The sequence below is a fragment of the Dreissena polymorpha genome, chromosome 3 (genome assembly GCF_020536995.1).
Source record: "Dreissena polymorpha isolate Duluth1 chromosome 3, UMN_Dpol_1.0, whole genome shotgun sequence".
In the NCBI taxonomy this organism is placed as follows: domain Eukaryota; kingdom Metazoa; phylum Mollusca; class Bivalvia; order Myida; family Dreissenidae; genus Dreissena; species Dreissena polymorpha.
In genome coordinates this window covers 12,642,969-12,667,175 of record NC_068357.1, presented here as the reverse complement: position 1 = coordinate 12,667,175, position 24,207 = coordinate 12,642,969, and the positions used below count along the sequence as shown (strand labels likewise).

At 35.7% G+C, this 24,207-nt stretch overlaps 1 protein-coding gene across 8 annotated transcripts in view; it reads left to right on the top strand.

The window, feature by feature from the left end:
* LOC127873013 (uncharacterized) overlaps positions 1-24,207 on the top strand; it is a 49,508-nt gene that overhangs the window by 687 nt on the left and 24,614 nt on the right. For all 8 annotated transcript variants that reach the window (XR_008045892.1, XR_008045891.1, XM_052416548.1 and 5 more), the window contains exons 2-17: positions 762-931; positions 1,645-1,785; positions 2,766-2,888; positions 6,645-6,795; positions 7,379-7,515; positions 8,015-8,188; positions 8,548-9,185; positions 9,855-9,957; positions 16,232-16,358; positions 16,623-16,900; positions 17,418-17,561; positions 18,390-18,520; positions 18,748-18,883; positions 19,490-19,644; positions 20,510-20,660; positions 23,750-23,884. Coding sequence is in view for 6 of the 8 variants with exons in the window: in XM_052416548.1 (XP_052272508.1) it covers positions 762-931; positions 1,645-1,785; positions 2,766-2,888; positions 6,645-6,795; positions 7,379-7,515; positions 8,015-8,188; positions 8,548-9,185; positions 9,855-9,957; positions 16,232-16,358; positions 16,623-16,900; positions 17,418-17,561; positions 18,390-18,520; positions 18,748-18,883; positions 19,490-19,644; positions 20,510-20,660; positions 23,750-23,884 (2,894 nt within the window). In the remaining 2 variants the exon portion in view is untranslated. The remainder of the gene's footprint in view (positions 1-761; positions 932-1,644; positions 1,786-2,765; positions 2,889-6,644; positions 6,796-7,378; positions 7,516-8,014; positions 8,189-8,547; positions 9,186-9,854; positions 9,958-16,231; positions 16,359-16,622; positions 16,901-17,417; positions 17,562-18,389; positions 18,521-18,747; positions 18,884-19,489; positions 19,645-20,509; positions 20,661-23,749; positions 23,885-24,207) is intronic.

Genomic DNA, 24,207 nt, shown 5'->3' with positions numbered 1-24,207 from the left:
TATGCTTTTTACATATACAAGGACTTTCCTTTAAAAAAACATGGTCTAATTTTTGTTCTCAATTTTGCCTGACAATTAACACATTTTGGCTGCTGCAATAAGTCACGTGACCATGGCCTAAACATGTGACTAATTAATTTTTAATGGTGTACGCTGAAAGGTTCGAAAGCAGGTACTCATTGTTTTGGCGGCATTGATAGTTTTACATGATATGGATGTGCTGGAAACTTGCAAAAATCTGTTATCAAAAGAGGATTTACATAGCAATTACAGTTGCCAGCCATGTAGAAAAGAGTTATTTATCAAATAGAGTACTAATTAATATGTTTCACTATTTCCAATTTTATATTTGAGTCAAATTGACGCGTAAAAAATTAGGAGGTTCGAAAGATGGTTCGTCCATGATACAATTACTTGTAAAGACTTTCACAGACATTAAAATGCATAACTAAGCTTTTAACCCTTTGCATGCTGGGTAATTTGTCTTCTGCTAAAATGTCGTCTGCTGAATTTCTAAAATAAGCATTTTCTTCATTTTTTTTTCAAAAAATACTATCAGAATAGCAAACAGTTTGGATCCAGATGAGACGTCACGTTCTGTGGTGTCTCATCTGGATCCAAACTGTTTGCAAAGGCCTTTAAAATTCAGCTCCAGCGCTTTAAGGGTTAATTCACAAAATTACTTGCATTGATCATTGTGTTTGACTTGCGGGCTTTCTTAAAATAATGATGTTTTCATCATATGTGTTTATTTATTTTAGGGTTTATTATATTGCGATACTGCAACTCTGGTTGCACCCCTGTTGTCAAGCAGTTGCCATGGCCACAGGATCATCCAATCAAATCAATGTGCTTTGATCCAACTGTCACCTGGCTACTGGTCCTGACAGATAATGGCAATATATTCATCATTCCAGCTGTGCCAATGCTGGTAACAAATTGTTCTTATTGATATATAGCATTTTAGAAGTTAACCAAGATAGCTTGATTGTGTCATTTAACTATACACAACTAGTTATGGAGAAGTACAAAAGTGTAGTTTTATATATATATTTTGTCATGCCCCTAGATCAAATGATCAGTGGTATTTTGTTTTTGGCCTGTCTGTCTGTCATTGTTTGTGTGTGTCTGTCTGTCATTGTTCGTGTGTGTCTGTCTGTCATTGTATGTGTGTGGCTGTCCCAAAACTTTAACCTTGGTCATAACTTTTGCAATATTGAAGGTAGCAACTTGATATTTGGCATGCGTGTGTATCTCATGGAGCTGCACATTTTGAGTGGTGAAAGGTCAATGTCATTCTTCAAGGTCAAAGGTCAAATATTGAAGATAGCAACTTGATATTTGGCATGCATTTGTATCTCATGGAGCTGCTTATTTTGAGTGGTGAAAGGTAAAGGTCAAGGTCCCCCTTCAAGGTCAAGGTCAAATATATGGGTGGGGGCATTGTGTTTCACAAACACAGCTCTTGTTTATTTTAGTCTAACAGACATATTTTTCAAATAGTAACTTAATGGTTGTTTACTTCTGAAGTTAGGAAAATTCAGCTTGGTTGTTGTGTATTTGGAGAGTGATCTTTTTCTTTTAAGTGTTTTGGCTTCCAATTTCTGACAAATTGTATAAAGAAACATGACATTGTTTTCTAAGGACCCCAGCATACAAGTCAACCAGTTGTGGAGTATTGACGATGTTACCATAGTAACAGTTTGGAAGCCTCGTGGGACCCCTACACACATGGTATGGTGGCAGACACTAGACGGCCGCCATATTGCCATCATAGCTACAAAGGTAAGAATAATGTACGTAGGACTGGGGGTCTGTCTTTATTTACCTTATGAAAAGCAAATCCAATTATTGAATTCCTGATTAAAGTTGTTTTTTTTTCAGGAATTTAATATTGCGTGTAGACATTTTACCAAATTACTGAGATAAAAATTAAATATATTGTGAGCCCAGGTACTGTGTAGTGAGTTTGTACTCCATATAATCTTCAAAACAATATGGTATGACTTCATGGTACATTTTCTATACCCAGTGCTACATTCAGTGGTTTCATTAAAACACATTCCAGTTAGTATAATTTATAAGTAATTGGTATAACATCACCATTCAGTGCCAATTGACTATAAATTACACATGCGCATATATTTTTTATAAATTAATATACTGATTCTATTCCAAACTGTGTTTTTGAATTAAGTAGCGAACATAATACTTTGAAAATTTCTGATTGATGATCTTGTGACTGTTAAGTATTGTCAAAAAGTATAACGAAATAAATTTATTATTTATTTAGTATTCAAATGAATAAACCTGTAGTAACACAATTTTAAGTTGCAATCTTAAGCTAACCCTTGTCACTTTCTAAACTTTCTTTGTTCAGGCAACAACTTTTTTTCTTTTTTTTTATACCACATTTATATAGCGCCCTTTTCATACTCTATATGTGCGTTCAAAGGCGCTTTACAGTTTTTCCCTTATCACTGGGTCATAAGTCGTCCGTTAACATCTTGGCGCAGTATGCAGCCACGGCACATTGGCTTATTTCCCTCACAGGTAGGGTTGTCATAAGTAACTGAATGCCAATAAAATTCACAGTTTCAAATCATCAAACAATCAATGCATTTTTCAGACACTGTGATTGGTTATATCTCACAAATGTCTGCTATTAACCTTGACAAAGCACTTTCATAAATAAATAATCAGTCCATCACAACCTTATATATGTGACACGTTCTTTGCAGCAGAAGATCTTGTTGTAATTTTAGTTGGGCGAGTTGTGCTTCATTGACCTTGAGAGGCGTGTGAAGGTCACAGAGCGGTGTGTAGATGAGCATGTCAGCTCCACTGAACTCATCCAGGATGACCAACAAACCATCACCAGCCTTCTGGTACTATATTCTCTCGTACTTGGGTGCTATGAGCATTGGACACTGAGACCATAGTCTGGAGATTGGACCTTTCACAAACTTAGGCCGACCATTAACTGTAAAAAACATTAGTACCGCCTAACTTATGCCATAAAGAGTGTCTTTTTCTCACTAAATTGTTTACAGTATTACTTGATATTTAATCTCAATTATTCACCAATTGGTTGTGTCTGATGAATGCTCGAGTGAAGGTAAACATTCAACATCTCTGTTTCTTTGTTTCTTCTTAAAAATTCAATTGAAGCTTCACACATGTGTTTGGGTGATTGTGCATGGTTACTGGCCCAGTTACTGACCCAGTTTCATAACAATGACCTTCAGAATTATGCCCCATTCTTGATATTAACATTTGGGAAAATAAATATGCAACATAATACATATCACCTTTGAAACTATACTTATGATATTTTTGTATTAGATATTCGGTGAAGGTAAACGTAAAACATCTCCATATAAAAGGTAACTGTTTCTACTACATTTAGTAAAAGAAACTTCACATTTGTGTTTGGGGTCATTGTGTTAATACCTTATGTACCAAGTTCGATAACTCTGACCTGCAATTAAGCAAAATTATGCCCCCTCTTTAGAGTTGGAAATTTGGCTTAGATGAACTTGCGACATCTTCATCACTGTTTGTACTATAATGTGTTCCGAGTCATTGTCACTGAGCAGGTTCCACTACTCTGACCTGCAATTTAGCAATATTATGCCCCCTTGTGGTATTTAGAAAACTCTGGTTAACGCTTTGCTTGCAACTACACCATATCTCTATATTTACTACAGATAGTGAAATAAAAAATTACATTATATGTGTTCAGGGTCTTTATACACAGTCATTGACCAAGACCTATAACTTTGACATTTCTTATTGATTAATCCCCCTTTTTGTACATAGACAAGTATGGTATAGGTTGGTGTGCAAGTTAAATTTTGCATGCAACAAGTATACATCTCTGTGAATACTACAGACATTCAATTGAAACAATGTTCATGTCTTTTTGAACATCATGTGAGGTCACTGTTCAAGGCCATAACTCTGAGCAGCAATTGATCAGAATCATGCCCCTTATTGTACTTTTTGTGATTTTTAAGAAACTCCAGTAAAGTATTGCGTGCATCAACTCTACTCTCTAGCTTACATGCTGACCTGACCTGGGGCTACATTTGGGGGCAGTTGGGTCAAGGTAAAGGTCTGTTGCAAAAAATAGATAAAAAGTTTAGGCTAAATAACTTCAGTGAGGATGAGATACACGTATTATGATGAAATTGTGTGTGCAGGTCGGTCAAATGAGGGATTGCATTTGGAATCAGTGAGATCAAGTTATTATAAATATAAAAGTGTTTCTGTTTTATAAGTTTAGTTTAGATGGATGTATTGTTCTGAATTTTTGGGGTAGGTAGCATACATGCAGACCGAGCCTGGTATTGCATTTTGATCCATTTGGGTCAAGGTCATTGTTACTAAAAAATGTTGTAATGGTTTCTGTTTAATAACTTGAGTTTGAATGGAGTGTATAGTCTTGTTATTTGTTTGCTGGAGCTAAGATGCAAGTATTGCTTTCAAATATAATTAAATTCATCAAAAATGATAAGCAAATATTTGAAAGTCTACTTTTTGGCATGGTAACATTTTTTGTTTTAATTTAAAAACTTTACATATATTATATAACAATACAGATATTTAGCTGTTATAATGATGTGTATTTGTGGTCATTATATCATTTTACTGACAGAAAATGTGCACATTATGTATACAAATGTGTACATTAAACTATCAAAAACGGAAGAAAAGTCAGGCTAGGACAGCTCTTGTTAACCCTTTGCATGCTGGGAAATTTGTCGTCTGCTAAAATGTCGTCTGCTGAATTTGTAAAATAAGCATTTTCTTCATTTTTTTCAAAGAATACTATCAGAATAGCAAACAGTTTGGATCCAGATGAGACGCCACGTTCTGTGGCGTCTCATCTGGATCCAAACTGTTTGCAAAGGCCTTTAAAATCCGGTTCCCGCACTGAAAGGGTTAACTAATCTTTTTAGTTATACCTGTTTTATTTGAATAGCAGATTCTTGTTGAGATCGTCTGGGCCAAACTTTGTCTTGGTCTGTACATTAAATTACCATTTATGTTTAGTCGTCTAAAAAAATATCCAGCCAAATATTACTCTAATGCATAAACATTTCAACAAAACAGCACTTCAATGTCTACATGGTCCACTGAAAATGCTTGGAATAATGGGACTTGGATATCCATTTGTTAAATATTTAAGATTACAAATCAGAATCCAATAGTCCCTGGATCTGGTCGTATCACATTTGATATGGCACATTTTGTCTTTTGTTTTTCTTATTACTTATTAATGCTCGATTGGTCATTGTCGGCTCGGGTACTACTTACATGTACCCCGGGTACTATTAAGTATACTTACATGTACCCCGTGTACGGTAAATATACTAAAACGTACCCGGGAAATTTAAAGCTTAATCGGTCGTTGTCTGCTTCTTTTTTTTTATTAAATATATTCACATTTATGTCAATTTTCTGTAAAATGGCCTCTATATTATCGAAACTCATATTCACAAAGCATGTTGACGAAACTTTTTTAAAAAGAGAAGTTTGTTTAAGATAATCGGTAGCGCGTTTTACGACATTGGATTTTAGGCGGGAACACAACTCGGGTACAGTCTAATATCGACCGGGTACGATTAAGTATATTTACCGTACCCGGGGTACATGTTAGTATACTTAAGAGTACCCGGGGTACACGTAAGTAGTACCCGAGCCGACAATGACCAATGGAGCCTTATTAATGGTATAAACAAAATCAGGGGAGTATACTTATCTTACTTTGTTGATATCTGTTAGATTAGTGTTTTAGGTTCTCATGTTACTGACTTTGTTTCCTTGTTTGTTTGTTGTTGTTTTTCCCAAAACAAAGATGACCAATAAATACATAAATGGTACCGGGGTATGCTCTCCATGAACTTGGCACTACAATAAAAACATACTCATAGTTTATGACTTCTAAAATCAGCTTGTCTTTGCCATATATCTCACCTCCTACAAAAGTGCCCTATTCTGCCCATGGAGTATTTTCCATACACCCAGAGTAATTTTCATACTACCTGAGTAATCAAGTAGTCGGTTGAGATATAATCGTTACACCATTCGTAACTGACGGTGTATGGGATATACACCCTAAGTAATTGACTACCATACTTGAGATTCGCTCTTGTATGGTATGAAATTACTGAGGGTGTATATCCCATACACCGTCAGTTACTAATGGTGTAACAAATAATACATTTATTTATTATATGATTCAATTCTTGTGTATTTTTTTTTTCAAACAAACAATAATCCAGATAGAACTATTGTATTGCACACAGTGAATCAAAAATCAGTATCCAACAGCTATAAAAAAGCATAATTTATGTAGTTGAATATTGTATATTTCAAAACGATACCATTATAACATGACAATTTCCACTCAGAGGCAAAGTGAAAATGGCTATGTGCAAACATGTTTGCTGCTCATCAGTATCTAAGGGTTGGAAATGAAGCCTTTAAATCTTGAATCTAGTTAGAAAGGTCATTAATTAAATTCAACTTTGTATGGGACTACAAATGCATTAAAATATGTATCTAAGTGGTAAAGTGTTAATGGCATGAGGCCAGTGTTGTATGTGATGACATGTCCTTGTTTACAATCCATTCAGGTAACAGGAAAGACGGGCAAGCAGTGGAAGATGTTGCTGGAGAAGAAGTGGGCTCGGTTGTCACTCCAGGAGGCAGATATGGCCCACGAGCTCGGATATGAGAACCTTGATGGACACACAATCACCTTTATCACCATCCTTGATAAGACAGGTCAGGTGTTGAAAATGTGAGCAGCATTATGGAAAAACAGGGCTTAATGTATATGCATAAAGTTTCAGCTCAAATTAGCCTGTCCGCACAGGTCAACAAAAGACGACACTTTCAGCTTTTATTGTAATTTTGGTGAAAGGAAAACTCTTCCAAGCAAAATTTTAGGCAGAAAGATTTGTGGCTGATTGATTGATTAGACAGGTAAGGTGTAAAACATGAGCTATGCTATGTGAAGAGCGGGTTGAATGCATGTGGGTAAAGTGTCGTCCTGGATTAGGGACTACACTTTCCACTTTTATGATATTTTTCGTTTTAAGACAGTCTCTTCTTAGCAAGTTATCAAGTTAAGGAGGAAAGTGTCGTCCCCTTTGTCACAGAGCACGGCCCATTTGGAAATTGGATTCCACTTAATCTAATACTATTGTTTACAGGTTTAGTCAAATGTTTTCACTTTACAATAGCTTGTATGTGTCTTAATAAATGTGTATTAATTGAAAATGTATTCTTCAACATCTCTTTGTATACAGATAAAAACCAAAAAATTCATTGCAACATCTAATAGTCTGGCATTTATAAATTCTAGTTTTAGTTGAAAACCAAGAGGACATGTTTGCCCCCGTGTTGCTGACCCAGTTCTCACGATCTGTGACCTTGAACCCTCAGTATGCCAAGGGCAGACATCTTGTCACAGCATACTGCACAAAGAATTCAACTTATGAGGTATCCAGCAGAGGGAAAGTCGTTTGTGTTTTAAATAATATTGAGGTTTTGTAATTGTTTTGTTTTACCTTTTATGATATCTGTATTTGAAACCATGTTTGTAGTACAAATATGCAATGGACAAAAATATTATTGATGAACCATATTTAATACCAGGGTTGAAAGTAATGTAGAATTTCACATATTTAATCTTGTATTACTGATTAAAAATGTGTTGTTCAAATACTAGTAGTTATATTTAACTGTGAAAAAAAAATAATTAATTTTTAGTTGTTTTAGTAAAGTAAATGAACCAAAAATGATACCAGACTCAATAATTGTTTAATGACAGTTATAATTTTGATGTTTTGACATTTATAGTTCTCTTTTTTTTCTAGTTTAACCAATTAAAAAGGTTAAAAACTGTTGAAAAGTATTAAATAAAAAAGATGATTTGTAGAATTTGTGTTTTCCTCTGTATGTACGCTGCTTGAGAAAACTGGTTTACCTCTTCTTTCAGGTATTTGCAAGTGACATGGAGCATAGCCCTTTGTTTGTGTACAAGCTGCCTATTGGATCCCTGTTCACAACGTTCACAGACAGACTGACATTTCTGGCCAGCAAACTTGCAGGGGACCAGAAACTCACAATTGTGTCCAATCAGAGGGCAGAGGTGTCAGACAGCTCTGAACATGTGAGTCGGATAAAAGCTTTAACACCAATGTATTAAAATTGTAAAAAAAAATGTATGCAAATTATTTGTTGTATCTGGGTTATTATCCACAAACGTCTATGTAACTTCTGGTGCATTCATCTGTAGGTAATAATATGCTTTAAATTGTAGATAGAAAGAATAAGCAAATAAATGTATCGACATTGTATCAAGAGTTTTGCATACTTTATGAAACTCTCTAGGGAATCACTGAAGTTGCCTACATTTTATTAATGCACATGAGAAATGTGTTGTTATATGCTTATGCCATTTTCAAACCCTATCAAGCAATATCACAAGTTATGTGAAATAAAAATGTCAAACTGTTTACATTTTTATAGGATTTCAACAAAGATTCAGTTGTTCAACAATTTGAAATCCCTCCTGATGAAAAACTTGTATCCATTCTTGCAAAACCATTTCCATTCTACTGGCATGAGAAGCTTGAAGAGGACCACCACAAGCATCTGGCTGACACTGATGATCACAAAAATGCTGAGTCATTGCCATCAGCTTACAATATAATTCTAAACTCGCACACTGTCCTTGATGGTTGCATTGTGATTACCAACAATACAGTCTATGAATGCAGACCAAGGATTTCCCCAGAAAGGCTATTTTTAGAACTGTGTATTAGCCAGTCAGATTCAAGCTTGGTGGAACAGCTTGGAATAAGCCTCGGTTTGGATTTGAACTTCCTCTTTGAAATTGCCTCAGATTATTTACTGTCTCATGGGAACTGCAAACAAGCAACTAGACTGTTCCATTTGTCAAAAGGTAGCCCTATTTCACGAATTGCAAGCTTCTCCAAGTATGGCTATGTCCATGAAATTTTGCCTTATTTACAACAATTGCTCAGGAAAGGTAACTCTGAGCTGAACTTAGATGATCATAGAAAGTTGGTGGAGCTGGGATTGTACGGACTGGTTTACAGACTCACACTTGAACCAGACAACGAAGAACTCATAAATAACTTCAAGTAAGCATACAACTTTTGTGAAGTCTTCATGTTTACTTTGCCATCTACTGGTTTATACGATGGCTTATAAGAAGCAGATTTAATATTGTTAGAAGTTAACTTTAAAATTTGAACTGCCAAATGTTATTCTTCAAGTTTTCACCAAAGGATAAAAACTATGCAAACAATGAGCATATTTTCAATGAATGGACTTTTAAAAAATATTGAAAAAAAAGGAAAATACCATTATTGATGACATCTCTATGCTTCGTTGATACAAGTAAATGACTAAATCTATTTGCTCTTGGCTAATATAGAACATTATTTGAGCTGTGCTCTGGGAACAATATTCTTTATGCATGTGCCTAACACATTGCATGCTGGGAAATTTGTCGTCTGCCAAAATGTTGTCTGCTGAATTTCAAAAATTAGCATTTTCTTCGATTTTTTTTCTAAGAATACTATAAGAATAGCAAACAGTTTGGATCCTGATGAGACGCCACGTTCTGTGGCGTCTCATCTGGATCCAAACTGTTTGCAAAGGCCTTCAAAATCCGGTTCCAGCACTGAAAAAGCTAAAGTGTTGTTCTAGATCAGCCTCTGTAGACCGCACAGGCTGATCAGAATGTGTGGTCCCTGATTAGGCTGTGCTGACTGTTCCCAGAGCAAGGTTCAATTACGTACTTTCAGGCAGTTTCTGGTTGACTATGCTGAACATGAGGACACCCAAAAGCTGACTATTCAACTTCTGACAGAAGCTGGTCTGCTCAACATTCTAATGGAGTTCACAATGGTAGAGTTTCAGTTTTAAGGTTTCAGGTTTAAATTGTGTAAATATGAATACGTCTTGATAGGAAGTTGGGCGTTATTTTGTGTTTTAATTTCCCAAATAGCATGAAGCACAATTGTGTTTGTTTTACGTTCTCATGTGTCTTGTTTTCGCCCGTACGAAAAATCCTGGGGTAAACCAGCTGGTTTTGAGGCGTAAAATAGAATTACATGTCTTTTACGCCTGTAAAGCTGGCAGACACGTAAAACATTTGCAAATCCTGGCATAAAATTGTGCAGACTAAAGAAAAAAACAGGCGGATTTTTAAAAACCAGGTGTAAAATTGAACTTAGTCTCATTTGAGTTCTGAAATCAAGAAAAACAAGGCGTAAATTGTAATTAGACCATTTTTGGATTGACTCTTTATGAAACATTCTAAAGTGGAAAGTTAATATTTCTTAATAATTGGGCAAACAACATAAATTATACTCATTTTTGTCGGTTCTGATCTTTTAAAGGCTATAAATTTGCAGGTACTATATATTTCAAATAATCTACCAAGTAGAAATAAATAATTTCATATTTATTAAAACAATATACAATATTTAATAATATAGAAATTGCAAAATGGATACGACATACATAAGTAATTGTCAAAAAAGTAGGTTCGTTGCAGATAAAACGGCAAAAGCAACGCGTGTCATTATAGATGTTCTGTTGCTAGTATCAGATGGGACCGTTGAGCGTTTTATGCATGATTGGTGATGACCTCAAATGAAACAGCTATTCAGACAGTGATTTTGATGATACCATATAAATCAATAATTTTTTGGCATTGCTGTTAAAAAAACAACGCAATTTAGGAGATAAAAATAATATTTTTAAATAATTTTATCTATTGCTGTCTTTCACACTTTCTTTTTTTTCTTTTTCATAATACCTTTGTCTGACAGCTCTTTTGTTAGATGAACAATTATGGCATAAATTTTTATATAGTAGGAAATTATATATTTGGCATGCATGTGTATCTCATGGAGCTGCACATTTCGAGTGGTCAATCACAGTCACGGTAGTGGCTTTTAATTATTTGCTACTAAAAATAGAGATTTGTTACAGACAATTATTTTCAAGGGAAGTAATTTATATAACTATAAATCTCATATTATATATTTCCTTACCATTGAATTGAAGTTCTTTTCACAGTTACTGTACAGATTTATTATTTTTATTATTTATAACTCAAATGATTGATTTGTCAAAGGTTTTTTTTTTTAATGATATAATTATAATTTCTTTGATGTCCCCCCCCCCCCCCCCCCCCCCCCCCGGCTGGATTGGACAGAATTCAAGGGAAGTAATAAGCTTTAAAGGGAGATGATTTCTATACCTGCCAAATGATAAATAGCAATTTTATTTCAAAGCGGCGCAAAAGGGGGGGGGGTGTGTTTCTGACGAACACATCAATTGATATAATTATCATTTCTTACCTGTTGTAATTTGTGAATGCTAGTTTTCATGAAATACCAGTTGACTTATGTCCATACATACATGATGAACTCTGGCTATGATCTCTTTGATAAACCACAGGCCTTGGTTGTCAGTGATGTCTGACTTGGTCATTTTTATCTGTCTACAGACCCCCCCCCCCCCAGTTGGATTGGAAAAAATCCAAGGAAAGTAATAAAGCTTTAAAGGGAGATGGTGTCTATACCTGCCAAATGATAACTAGAAATTTTATTTCAAAGTGGCGCTGTAGGGGGCATTGTGTTTCTGACAAACACATCTCTTGTTGGGTCACTAGGTCAAAGGTCAAGGTCACTGTGACCTCTAAAAAAAAAAATTCTGACAAGCTTTCGCAGCCGAGCGTGGCACCCGTTATGCGGTGCTCTTGTTGTCAATTTAGGATTGGTGAGGAAGAATGCTGGTGGAGTCACATTTGCAATCGATGACCTTAATAATGCAGTAACACTAGAAACATTTACGCCTGGATTTTTAATTTAAGCCTGGATTAATTAATTTACGCCAGGCTGTATACGCCTGGATTTTACATAATTATGCCCGCTACTTTACGCCTGGTTTTAAAAATTGACGCCTGGTTTTAAAACCAGCTCAGTTGCATAATTCGCCATATTACGCCAGGTTTACGTGTCCTTTACGCCTGGTTTATGTGTCCTATATGCCTGGTATGCAAGTCTTTTACGCCTGGTTTTCCAATCAAAGCCAGCTAGTTTTTGCTCAATTTACGCCTTAAAACCAGGCGGCTGATTGCGTACAGGTGCCATCCTTCATTAAATTCATGCAGACCTTGTTATAGAGTATGAGCTGTACAGAATCTGGTGCAAATCTGGATAAAGTTGCTTCTTGCAATCTAGCAGATTTTGGTTAAATACATACACAAGACAGTGTTGTTTTAGTTTTTTACATAAATATATTGAAATGATTAAGTTGAAAGTTTCATAAAAATAAACAAAAGTACAAGGCTCGTTGGTGAAGAATGAAGTGTTTGTCTGCTATTACTCTATCCCGATGTTTTGTTATTCCCCCAAAGGAGGGCATAGAGTGATCGCACTGTCCGTCTTTCCGTAACACTTTGCATTTAGGTTTCGAAAAATGCTCATAACTTCTATGTCGCTTCAGATGTAACATTCATATTTGGTATGCCTGTGTATATGGACAAGGCCTTTCCATACGCACACAAATTTTGACCCCTTTGACCTTGACCATGAACTTAGGGTCCGCATTTAGGTTTTGAAAAATGCGTTTAGGTTTCGAAAAATGCTCATAACTTCTATCAAGTCATTTATTGGGGGCAAACTTCATCCTATGGAGACAGCTCTTGTTTTTTATTGAGGTCTTGTTTTATATGCACTTAAAATCGTTAGGTCATAGCAATAATAGTAAATCCTCACCCAATGTTGTTTTAAATGTAGAGGGCAACCTATGTTTTGAAGCTAAAACAATAGCCAATCATTTTAACTATTTTTTCACAACTGTTGCTTCAGTACTAGTTGATAAGCTTCCTACTGCTCCAAATCTATTTAATACAGCATCTAACATTTTTAAATCGTTTTACAAAGGCAGAAATCCTGCTCACAATTCTTTTAAACTTCATACAGTTTCTGAAGATTTTGTTTACAAAGAGTTAAGCAAATTGAATTGTTCTAAAAGTACTGGGTTAGACGAAATCCCGGCCAGATTTTTGAAAGATTCTGCTCCTTATATCAAAACTCATATTAAATTTTTGATAAATAGCTCTATTGTTAACAATGTAGTTCCCACTGATTTAAAAAGTGCTAAGGTAAAACCACTGTTTAAGAAAGACAATAGGTCCGAGGTTTCTAATTATAGACCGGTTAGTATTTTGTCCATTGTTTCAAAAATATTAGAGAGAGCTGTATACAACCAGTTGGAATCCTTTTTAGTGAAGAACGGTCTGTTGTATGAGTATCAGAGTGGATTCAGGGGGAATCACTCCACTGACTCCTGTCTTATTCACCTGTCTGATCATATACGTGGACAAACCTCTAATGGCTTGTTTACTGGTATGATTATGTTAGATCTACAGAAGGCATTCAACACTGTAGATCATGACATTCTGTGTCGGAAGCTTCGTGCGATGGGAGTGGAGTCTGTGGAGTGGTTTCGCTCGTACCTAGCTGATAGGACGCAGTCTGTACATGTTAATGCCGCTAAATCGGATTTCAAATCAGTAGTGTGTGGTGTTCCCCAAGGGAGTATACTGGGTCCTCTTTTGTTCTTGACCTACGTTAATGATATGAAAACAAGTATATCATCCAACTGTAAATTAATACTCTATGCTGATGACAGTGCTATTTTGTATTCACATAAAGATCCAAGTACCATCAGTCAAGTTTTAGGCAAAGAACTCGAGTCCTGTAGTAAATGGTTAATTGACAATAAGCTATCCCTCCATCTAGGCAAAACAGAATGTATTCTTTTTGGTTCGAAACGTAAACTCACCAAGATGGACAATTTTCATATACAATGTAATGATCATGTTATAAAATCTCAGACGTATGTAAAATATCTTGGTTCTATTCTAGATGCTGATTTGTCCGGTACTTCTATTGTAAATAATATCGTCAAGAAGGTTAACTCTAGACTTAAATTTTTATATAGACAACGTGATTTTTTAAATAAAAGTCTTAGAAAAAGCTTATGTAATTCTTTAATACAATGTCATTTAGATTATGTATCCTCTTCGTGGTATTGTGGACTCACGAAACAGCTTAAGCACAAGTTACAAATAGTCCAAAATAAAATGGTTCGTTTTATTAACAATTCCCATTGTAGGACATCACTTGTTGTATCGCATTTTGAAGAACTTGGTTTATTGAACGTTGAACAAAGATGCAAGCAACTTCGGCTTAACCACATCCATAAGATTTTCTACAATAAATGTCCAAGCTATATGAAAGACAATTTTGTCAAATGTACAGATGTCCATCAGTATGGGAATAGATCCCGATTTAATTTTTATGTACCTCAAGTTGATGGCTTTACTAGTTCTTCATTTTACTACAATGGTACTACGGATTGGAATGCATTACCCGATAATATAAAGTCCATCGAATCGAAATTTACTTTTAAGAAACTTGTTAAGACACATCTATTAAATGATATGAAGGTAGACGAGAATTCCATGTATTTTTACTTTTAGATTTGTTTTATTTTTATGTAATTCATTATTTTTATGTTTTTTATTCGTGTCAGTGTATTATCATGTCAACTTTTGAAAGATTCACTTAATTCGTAGAAGAAATCATGTGTAGGATCATGTCGATTATATATTAAGAACTGAAAAAACAATATATTTATAGTCACGTATAAGATCTGTTCGACTAAATCCAGGGACCCCGTTGGAAATAAGCTTTTTCATGTTTACATGTCTAAGCTTTACGGGTTATCCTGTGTATACATCATGTCGTAATCTTATTTGGATCTGTGATAAATGGCACCATTCATGTAATGCATGTTTCTGAATATGATAATAATGCAATCTATACGTTACTTATTGCCTTGATTGCATTGAATTGTAAATTGCTTGACATGTATGCACAAATAAAACAAACAAACAAACAAACAAAAAGTCTTTGTAAATTATTTCTCTATACCACAAGCCCATGAGTTTGTTTATAAAAGTCTATGTATAGTAACTCCATCTCACAGGCTAGTGTGTTGGTGATAGAGGCATTTATAAGTTACTACTCTATCCAACAGAGTGTTATAATTAACCTTTCCCATAGACCCATGGGTTAGTGATTGAAGCATTTAAAAGCTACTAGTCTATCCAACTGGCCTTTATTAGAACTCTAGCCCATAGACCCATGGGTTAGTGATTGAAGCATTTAAAAGCTATTAGTCTATCCAACTGGCCTTTATAAGAACTCTATCCCATAGACCCATGGGTTAGTGATTGAAGCATTTAAAAGCTGCTAGTCTATCCAACTGGCCTTTATAAGAACTCTATCCCAAAGAACCATGGTTTAGCAATTGAAGCATTTTTAAGTTATTACTCTATCCAACAGGCCTTTGTGAGAACTCTATCCCATAGACCCATGAGTTAGCGATTGAAGCATTTATAAGTTATTACTCTATCCCAAAGTCCCGTGGGTTGGTGATTGAAGCATTTATAACTTAAGTTATTTCTCTATCCAACAGACCTTTATAAGAACTCTATCCCATAGACCCATGGGTAAGTGATTGAAGCATTTATAAATAACTACTCTATCCCACAGTCTGATGTAAGTACTCTATCCCATAGACCCATTGGTTAGCAATTGAAGCATTAATAAGTTATAACTCTATCCCAGAGGCCTTTATAAGAACTCTATCCCATAGACCCGTGGGTTAGTGGTTGAAGCATTTATAAGTTATTACTCTATCCCAGAGGCCTTTATAAGAACTCTATCCCATAGACATATGGGTTAGTGATTGAAGCATTTACAAGTTACTACTCTATCCAAATGACCTTTATAAGAAATCTATCCCATAGACCCATGGGTTAGTGAGTGAAGCATTTATAGGTTGCTACTCTATCCCAGAGGCCTTTATAAGAACTCTATCCCATAGACCCGTGGGTAAGTGATTGAAGCATTTACAAGTTACTACTCTATCCAAATGACCTTTATAAGAACTCTATCCCATAGACCCATGGGTTAGTGAGTGAAGCATTTATAGGTTGCTACTCTATCCCAGAGGCCTTAATAAGAACTCTATCCCATAGACCCATGGGTTAGTGATTGAAGCATTTATAAGTTACTACTCTATCCCATAGGCCCGTGGGTTGGTGATTGAGGCACTGCAGAGTCTGACAGAGAAGTTCCAGTACACACTGCCTGATCAGACTGTAGATATGCTGATAGGGCGAGGCTTTGGGGCCCACCTTGCGCAGGTTGCTTCAGGTACAGGGGATTTCATTTGATGGTGTAGTTGTTGTTGTATGAATAAGTACACAGTCATTTTGTATCATTTTGAAGTGTGATTATCTTTACAAACATTGTATTTTGTTGAAAATCATTAATGAATGATTTATGTTTATATAGGGTACACTAACTTACTAATCACAAAAATGGTTTGTTGTTTTTTCCAATGAGAAATCAATTATTCTTAGTTATTTGTTAGAAAATCAAACACATATTTGCCAGATTACTTTTTTCTTTCACCAGGTGCGTTCTTGCATGTCTTGGAGCTTCATAAAGTGATCCAGATCTTTTGTGAACGGCCTCAGCTGGTGTCAAGATTTTCTCACTTGTTGCTTAGCAACCTATGTGACCTAGATACAAAACAGTTGCTTGACCTTGCCTGTGCCCTTGACCCCTCACAACCAATTATCAGGGGCTTCATTCAGAGGAAAATGCGTTCTAGGCAACGAACCAGTTCTGTTACATCTTTGACTGGTTCTGGAGAATTCGGAGAGTCTGTTTCCAATAGAAATACTGTTACAGTAAGTGCATAATAGATATCAAGTGTGTTGATCTTTATTAAGTTATATAAAGACTGCATAAGCTAAGTTTTCAACTTTTTGTTTATGCAACAGGTTTAATGGTACCCTGTGGAGTCTATTGCTTGAGTTTCTTATAAAAGATAACTATTTAAATGTTTCACACGTTTGAATTAATTATCTGGTAATCTTTTAAGATTTAAGATTTGAAGTGCTCATATGTTTTTTTCCTGGGTGTCTTTTAAAAATTTAATGTTAAATGCTTCAATAGTGGGGATGGAATTAAGACATTACATCCAGCTCACAAGAGGGATACCATAAGAACATGCAAACGTCCTAGCAAAAGATTAACATTCAGTTGTACACACAAGAGTATGTTTCGTGATCAGAAGAAAAAGAGAAAGACAAATATTCAGATTTTGCCAATAAGAAAAAGAGGAAAAAACATATTAAGTTTGATTATGACATTTCAAAGTATAGCATGATTAATAGTACTGCTGTTTATTGGGTATATTTTCAGGGGTCTAGAAGTATGGATGCTGTCAAAATGGTGCACACATTTCTCATGGTGGTACTACATTTAAACCAAAGAAGAACAGAAAACGGGGAACCAGTCAATACTGACCTACTTTATACAGATATCCCAACACTTCTTAAACAACTGGTGATTTTATGTTACAGAAAAGGACCATGCTCTTTGAAAAGGTGGTTAATTGCATTTGTGTAAGGTGTCATCCCAGATTAGCCTGTGCAGTCTGCACAGGCTAATCAGGGACGACACTTTCCACTTTTATGGTATATGTTGTTTACAGAAAGTCCCTTCTTAGCAAAAATCCAGTTCAGGCAAAAAGTGTAGACCCTGATCAGTCTGCACAGGCTAATCTGGGACGACACTTTACCCACATGCATTTAACCCCCTTTTCACAGAGCACGGCTCATTTAATTTTTCCATTTGTGCATATGAACGTAAGAAAATCTGTACACAATTTCAAATATTAATTTTTAAAGACTACTGGTACCAGTATAATACTTGTTAGTATCTTAAAACTTGCTTTTACATGTGTGCATTAAATTGTTTAATGATTTGATTATTAATAATTTTAGCACTTGCAACTAATAAGATGGTTGTATACATAACATAGAAATCTCTCCTTAGACTTATATTCTCAAGTACTCCTAGAGGTTGTAACCTTAAACATTCAAACTTGCATGAATTGTATCTTATGGCATGAAGTTGTGTATGTGCAATTTTAATTATCCTATAGGACCAATTTCTTTAGGTATGCCCCATATGGATGCCTTCAGAGGGGGTAAAACTCACTTCAGTGCTTAGCAGTAGCTGTAAGTTTGTGTTCATTCAGCATAGAGTAGTACGGCTGTCTTGTATGCCGTAACAACTCCAGGGTTGTCTGACTGTCTAGATATTGTACTCTGCAGTCCAGTAAAAAAATCAACAAAACATAAGAATTCATTTTAATTTTTTCCTGCTAAGGCCCAGTCTGCATGTAAGGAAAAGCAGAAAGTCTCCATCAAGCCTTTGCTTGTTGGGGCGGGACAGACGCACGCAGCCGCTGTGACCAGGCATGGGGACCTGTACACTTGGGGCAGGAACTCACTGGGAAGGTTGGTTTATCAAATGGCATGAATTATTCTTACATTGCTGTAAGAATTTTTAAACAATTCACTAGAAGCAGTTCTGTTTCCTACATCACACTTTTGTTTATCAACAATCAACAACCAATGTCACAAAAGAAGTTAATCTATATATGTGAGAGCAGTAAGAGGGATTGTTAATGACTTTTATTTCTATTATTTATGGTAATTCTGACTTGTTCCCACTCTGTCTGTAGGCTAGGACATGGTGAGCAGAAAGCATCGTCACAGACCAGTGGACCATGCAAGGTTGCAACTTTCGCGACTCTGCAGATCAAGGTGTTGTCTGTGGCCTGCGGGTTGAACCACACACTGGCCCTTACACAACAAGGGGTATGCTGACATTTTGTGTGATCTGCATTGATGTGCAAATGAGCCTTATTGTGAGAAAATTGGGCTTTTATGCATGTGCATAAATTGGTGTCCCAAATAAGCCTGTGCAGTCTGCACAGGCTATTTGGGGGACAACATTTTCTGCTTTAATGGTTTAAAGAAAGTCTCTTCTTAGTAAAATCCAGCTAAGGTAGAAAATGTTGTCCCTGATTAGCCTCTGCAGACTGCACAGGCTAATCTGGGACAACAGAATGCACAGGCTAATCTGGGACAACACTTTACGCAAAACGCACATGCATTAAACCCCATTTTCTTATGGCAATGCTAATTTACAAAAGTGTGTATGAATATCGCCAGAAATATGTCAATTAGTCTGTTTTTCCACTATGGAATTTATCGACCTTAAATGTCTGTTTTCAACTCTTCTTAAACTGCTTTGTAGATTTGCTCAAACTCTTATATGTGAATGAATTGTATGTGTAGATGATAATAAAGAAAGGAATTTTCACTGCTTATGGCAAGTTGTGCCTTGTTCTTACCCACATGTTCATATTTAGTTTGTCAGTTACTATAGTAACTCGTTGTATGGTATGATGATATATGCAGGTGTATAGCTGGGGCTCCTCTGCTTATGGCCAGGTAGGACTTGGTACCACCCATGTGTACACGCGCCCCATGCTGATAGAGGAACTCTGTGGGGTCGTCTGCTCGGCCATTGACTGCGGCCAGTATCACAGCCTGGCACTGACTGACACAGCCCAGTGAGTGCACTTAAACCAGAGACCGGTAGATTTGTATTTATTTCAGCCTCACTCTGGGAAAACATCAGCCTGTGCAGACTGCGTGGGCTAATCATGGACAAAACTTTCCCGTTTGACTTAATTTTATTTTAGAAGAGACTTTCTTAAAACCAAATTTCCATACAAGCGGAAAGTGTCCTCCCTGATAAGCCCGTGTAGCCACTGTATGCCTTTAGCCCAATTTTCCCAAAGCAGGGCTCATTTTTTGTAAGTAGATCCCTTAGTTACGCTGTTATTTTATCTTTATCTTTAGGTATACTTGTGTAACTTGATCTATAATTAGCTTTCCTGAAGAGTTGGAGGACATGTCAAATAAAATATTGGACTCAAACATACAGACATAACTTTTTATTGAAGCCATTTTACTATGTGCTAAATGGCATGGTCTATTTAATGTGTAAAGATATTAAATTGATCGCTTTTTACACTTTTAATGATATTTGATGTTATGGCAATTCCAACTTATCTTCTGTCAATTTAATTCCTTTTTTTGGAAGATGTTAATAAACAAACTAGCAGACACATATGCAAAAAGCATACATGTAGCAGATGTTTAGATTATTTTATTCAGTCAGTTTGAAAATAGATAAACATGGTCTGTTATAAAGAGTTAAAAGCAAACAATAAGTAACTGTAGGAATAAAACAGGCCAGGAATCCTACATATCCAGAAATCTCCCTTATTCTGCCACTGTGGCCCATATTTATTTGGTCATAAATTCGTCATACATTTGTTGGCTTTTGTATTAATCAATTTACGGACCTACAAAACACAAATTATTGTTGTAAAGAGAGAATACTGAAATCACTTCAATTTCTTCTTCAAGAGTGTACAGCTGGGGTTGGGGTGTTCACGGCCAGCTGGGTCATGGTGACACAGAGGAGAGACTGGTTCCCCGATGTATCACTGCACTCAGCAACCAGTCTATAGTCCAGATAGCAGGAGGGTACTGTCACACTATCGTTCTCAATAATCAGGTACCCTATACTGTGCTTAACTGTGTAGACCGCACAACCATTTATCATGTGCACCGTGTTTTTTAATGCCAACATTGAGAAAAAAAGATTTTAGACAAAAAAACAGGGAATTGGACAGAAAATAGCTGCAATTTTACTATTGCCTAATCAACTTATCAAAGTCATTCAAAAGCTTTATTTTCTATTGAAGGAATAAATTGTTTTCATGATCAAGAATATAGGTTACATAGCACTTTATTTTTTAATAATTGCATTTTTTTTATGTTCTCAAGTATTAATATGTGTCTCTTATGCCCCTTGACATCTCAAATAACAAAACAAGTAATTGCACAAATAGCTCAATTAAAGCTGTCAATAACGACGTTTAAAATGATGATAAACACCTCGCTCACGATAACCATTACCGGCAATAAAGACCTTGTTCACAACATAATTTACTTTCTATCCGTTATGTCAGCAAAAGCCCATTGAAAGCAGTCAATAAAGAAGAAGTCAAACACAGTGATATTTTGCATTTTTTTATTCAAACATTTTAATGTTTGTCCAAAATATTCCTACCCCGTCCATACCAACCATTACCAGCCATTAGTTGTTTTGACAACAGCCCTAACAGCTTGTAAAATAATAGAGTGTAGGATTTTGGGGTTCAAAAATGGGCTTTTGTGATCACCTTTTGTCTGTTGTTGGTCATAAGTTGTGCCTTGTCAATATTTGCCTTGTTAACTCTCTAGAGGCCACATTTATTGTTCATTCTTCATGAATCTTTATGAAACTTGGTCAGAACCATTTTTAGCCGGATTTTTTTCGAAAAAATCTCGGCTTATAGATTGATGTTGTCGGGCGGGCGGGGGGGGGCGGGCGGGCGGGCGGGGTGGCGGCGTGCTCGAAAATGTTAAAGTTCTTATTTCATGGTATAACTTTGGTATGCTTGGACCTAGAGTCTTCAAACTTGACATGAAGGTTGGCCAGGATTAACAGATGACCACTGGTCATTTCAAGGTCATTCATTTGAAGGTCAAGGTCACTGTGACCTTCAATATAAAAAATGTTAAAGTTGTTATAACTTTGGTATGCTTGGACCTAGAGTCTTGAAACTTGACATGAAGGTTGGCCATAACTAGTTAGTAACCACTGGTCATTTCAAGGTCATTCATTTGAAGGTCAAGGTCACTGTGACCTTGAATGTAAAAATGTTAAAGTTCTTATTTCATGGTATAACTTTGGTATGCTTGGACCTAGAGTCTTCAAACTTGACATGAAGGTTGGCCAGGATTAACAGATGACCACTGGTCATTTCAAGGTCATTCATTTGAAGGTGAAGGTCACTGTGACCTTCAATATAAAAATGTTAAAGTTGTTATAACTTTGGTATGCTTGGACCTAGAGTCTTGAAACTTGACATGAAGGTTGGCCAGAACTAGTAAGTAACCACTGGACATTTCAAGGTCATTCATTTGAAGGTCAAGGTCACTGTGACCTTGAATGTAAAAATGTTAAAGTTGTTATAACTTTGGTATGCTTGGACCTAGAGTCTTGAAACTTGACATGAAGGTTGGCCAGAACTAGTAAGTAACCACTGGACATTTCAAGGTCATTCATTTGAAGGTCAAGGTCACTGTGACCTTGAATGTAAAAATGTTAAAGTTCTTATTTCATGTTATAACTTTGGTATGCTTGTACCTAGAGTCTTCAAACTTGAAATAAAGATTGGCCAGTACTAGAAGATGACCACTGGTCATTTCAATGTCATTCATTTGAAGGTCAAGGTCACTGTGACCTTAAATGTTAAAATGTTAAAATTGTTATAACTTTATAACTTTCAAAAATCCGGCTTCAATGCGGTCATCTCCGACCGCGGAACTCTTGTTTTTCTAATTATACTTTGACTGATTTCGAAAATGGTTATAGTTTGTCGAAAAATATGGCCATCAGACGGTGGGGCATTTTACCTTATATGGTTATAGTAAATCCTTTTTAACACTCTAGAAATCACATTTTTATTTCAATCTTCATGACACTTTTGTTGTGATAATATATGGGCTGAGGTCAAAAATGGTTTTTGTCTGTTGAAAAAACATGGCCACTAGAGGGCTGGCATTTTACCTTATATGGCTATAGTAAAACCTTGTTAACTCCATAGTGTATATTTTTGCCAAGTTTGAAAATGGTTTCAGAAACATTTCAAAAGTTGCTGAGAGCACTTCAGTTCCCAGAGATGGTTAGCAACCGTGGGCCTCTTGTTTTATTGTTATCAATGATCTCATAATGATTTTTTTGCAAGTACCAGTAAGCAGCAAGGAAAGTGTTTATCAATGTATTATCCGCACCAAATATTTAAATTGAAACTTGCAGGTAAAAAACTGTGCCTATTACATGGTCACCTATGGTACATATTTTGTACTTAAGAACAATATTTTCAGGGTATTGATATTGGTTTATTTTTCATAATATAAATATTACATGCAATGCCTTGTTTTCATTGAAACAAAACCATTTTGATAGATTATCTTTCACACCTGTAAGATAACTTTTTGTTCATTTGATTGGCTACATATTCCTGGACTCATCATTGGCTTGATTTTATTTTGTCGAAATTGAGTCAGTGACACAATATGATGTCAGGACTTACCTATAAGAATTTATCTACATGTTTGGGTAAATGTGTAAGCTTTTTTGCGGCATTCAATATAGATGATATTTTTTGGTACCAGTTTAAGTTTTCATATTATAAGAGGTCATATAATACACATTTTCATGTCTGGAAAAGCAGCAAGTGAAAGTATATGTTGTATATTACCACTTATGAAATAACAATAAGATCACGCACAGAACTCAATTTTTTTTTATTTCATGCATTTGTATTATGTGTTTGTATAAAGCTCAAAATTTTATTGAGCGTCATACAATTTTTAACATGTTGATATACAATCGTGACCTTGACCTTCCGAAGGTGTGATTTATGAATATAAATAGGGCAGGCGGGGGGGGGGGGGGGTCAAATGATCAACTTGAGCAATGTTAAAACATATATCTGACAAACATATTTTGGGTGTTCGGTTATTATAGCAAAACTTTCTGTCTACTTTAAGGGAGAGGTGTACACATTTGGGTGCGGCTTCTTTGGTCAGCTGGGATTGGCCACAACCAACAAACACACCACCCCTGTCAAGGTGACTTTGATCCCAGACAAGGTCATTGCCATAGCAACCAAGTACTTCCATTCTGTAAGTATTTATAGAATGCTGCTAAACAATCGGGGTTTCAGTTTGCTAAGGGCTAGCATTTATAATACTGCCTTTTTGTACCAGATAAGTGTTACTGACTTTGGAAGACTTACCAAAGATTATTCTGACCTCTACTGCCATAACCAGTATAAATTTGTATTACAAACTTGAATCTATGTTATAATCGAAAAGAAAAACAAAATATTTTCCTTATGTGCTCATACATTATGAAAAATAGTAATGATGATGTAATTATCATTAAATGTATTATATTATGGTTACATCTGGCTTATATATTTTTTTTATGTGCTACCTTGTTTGTA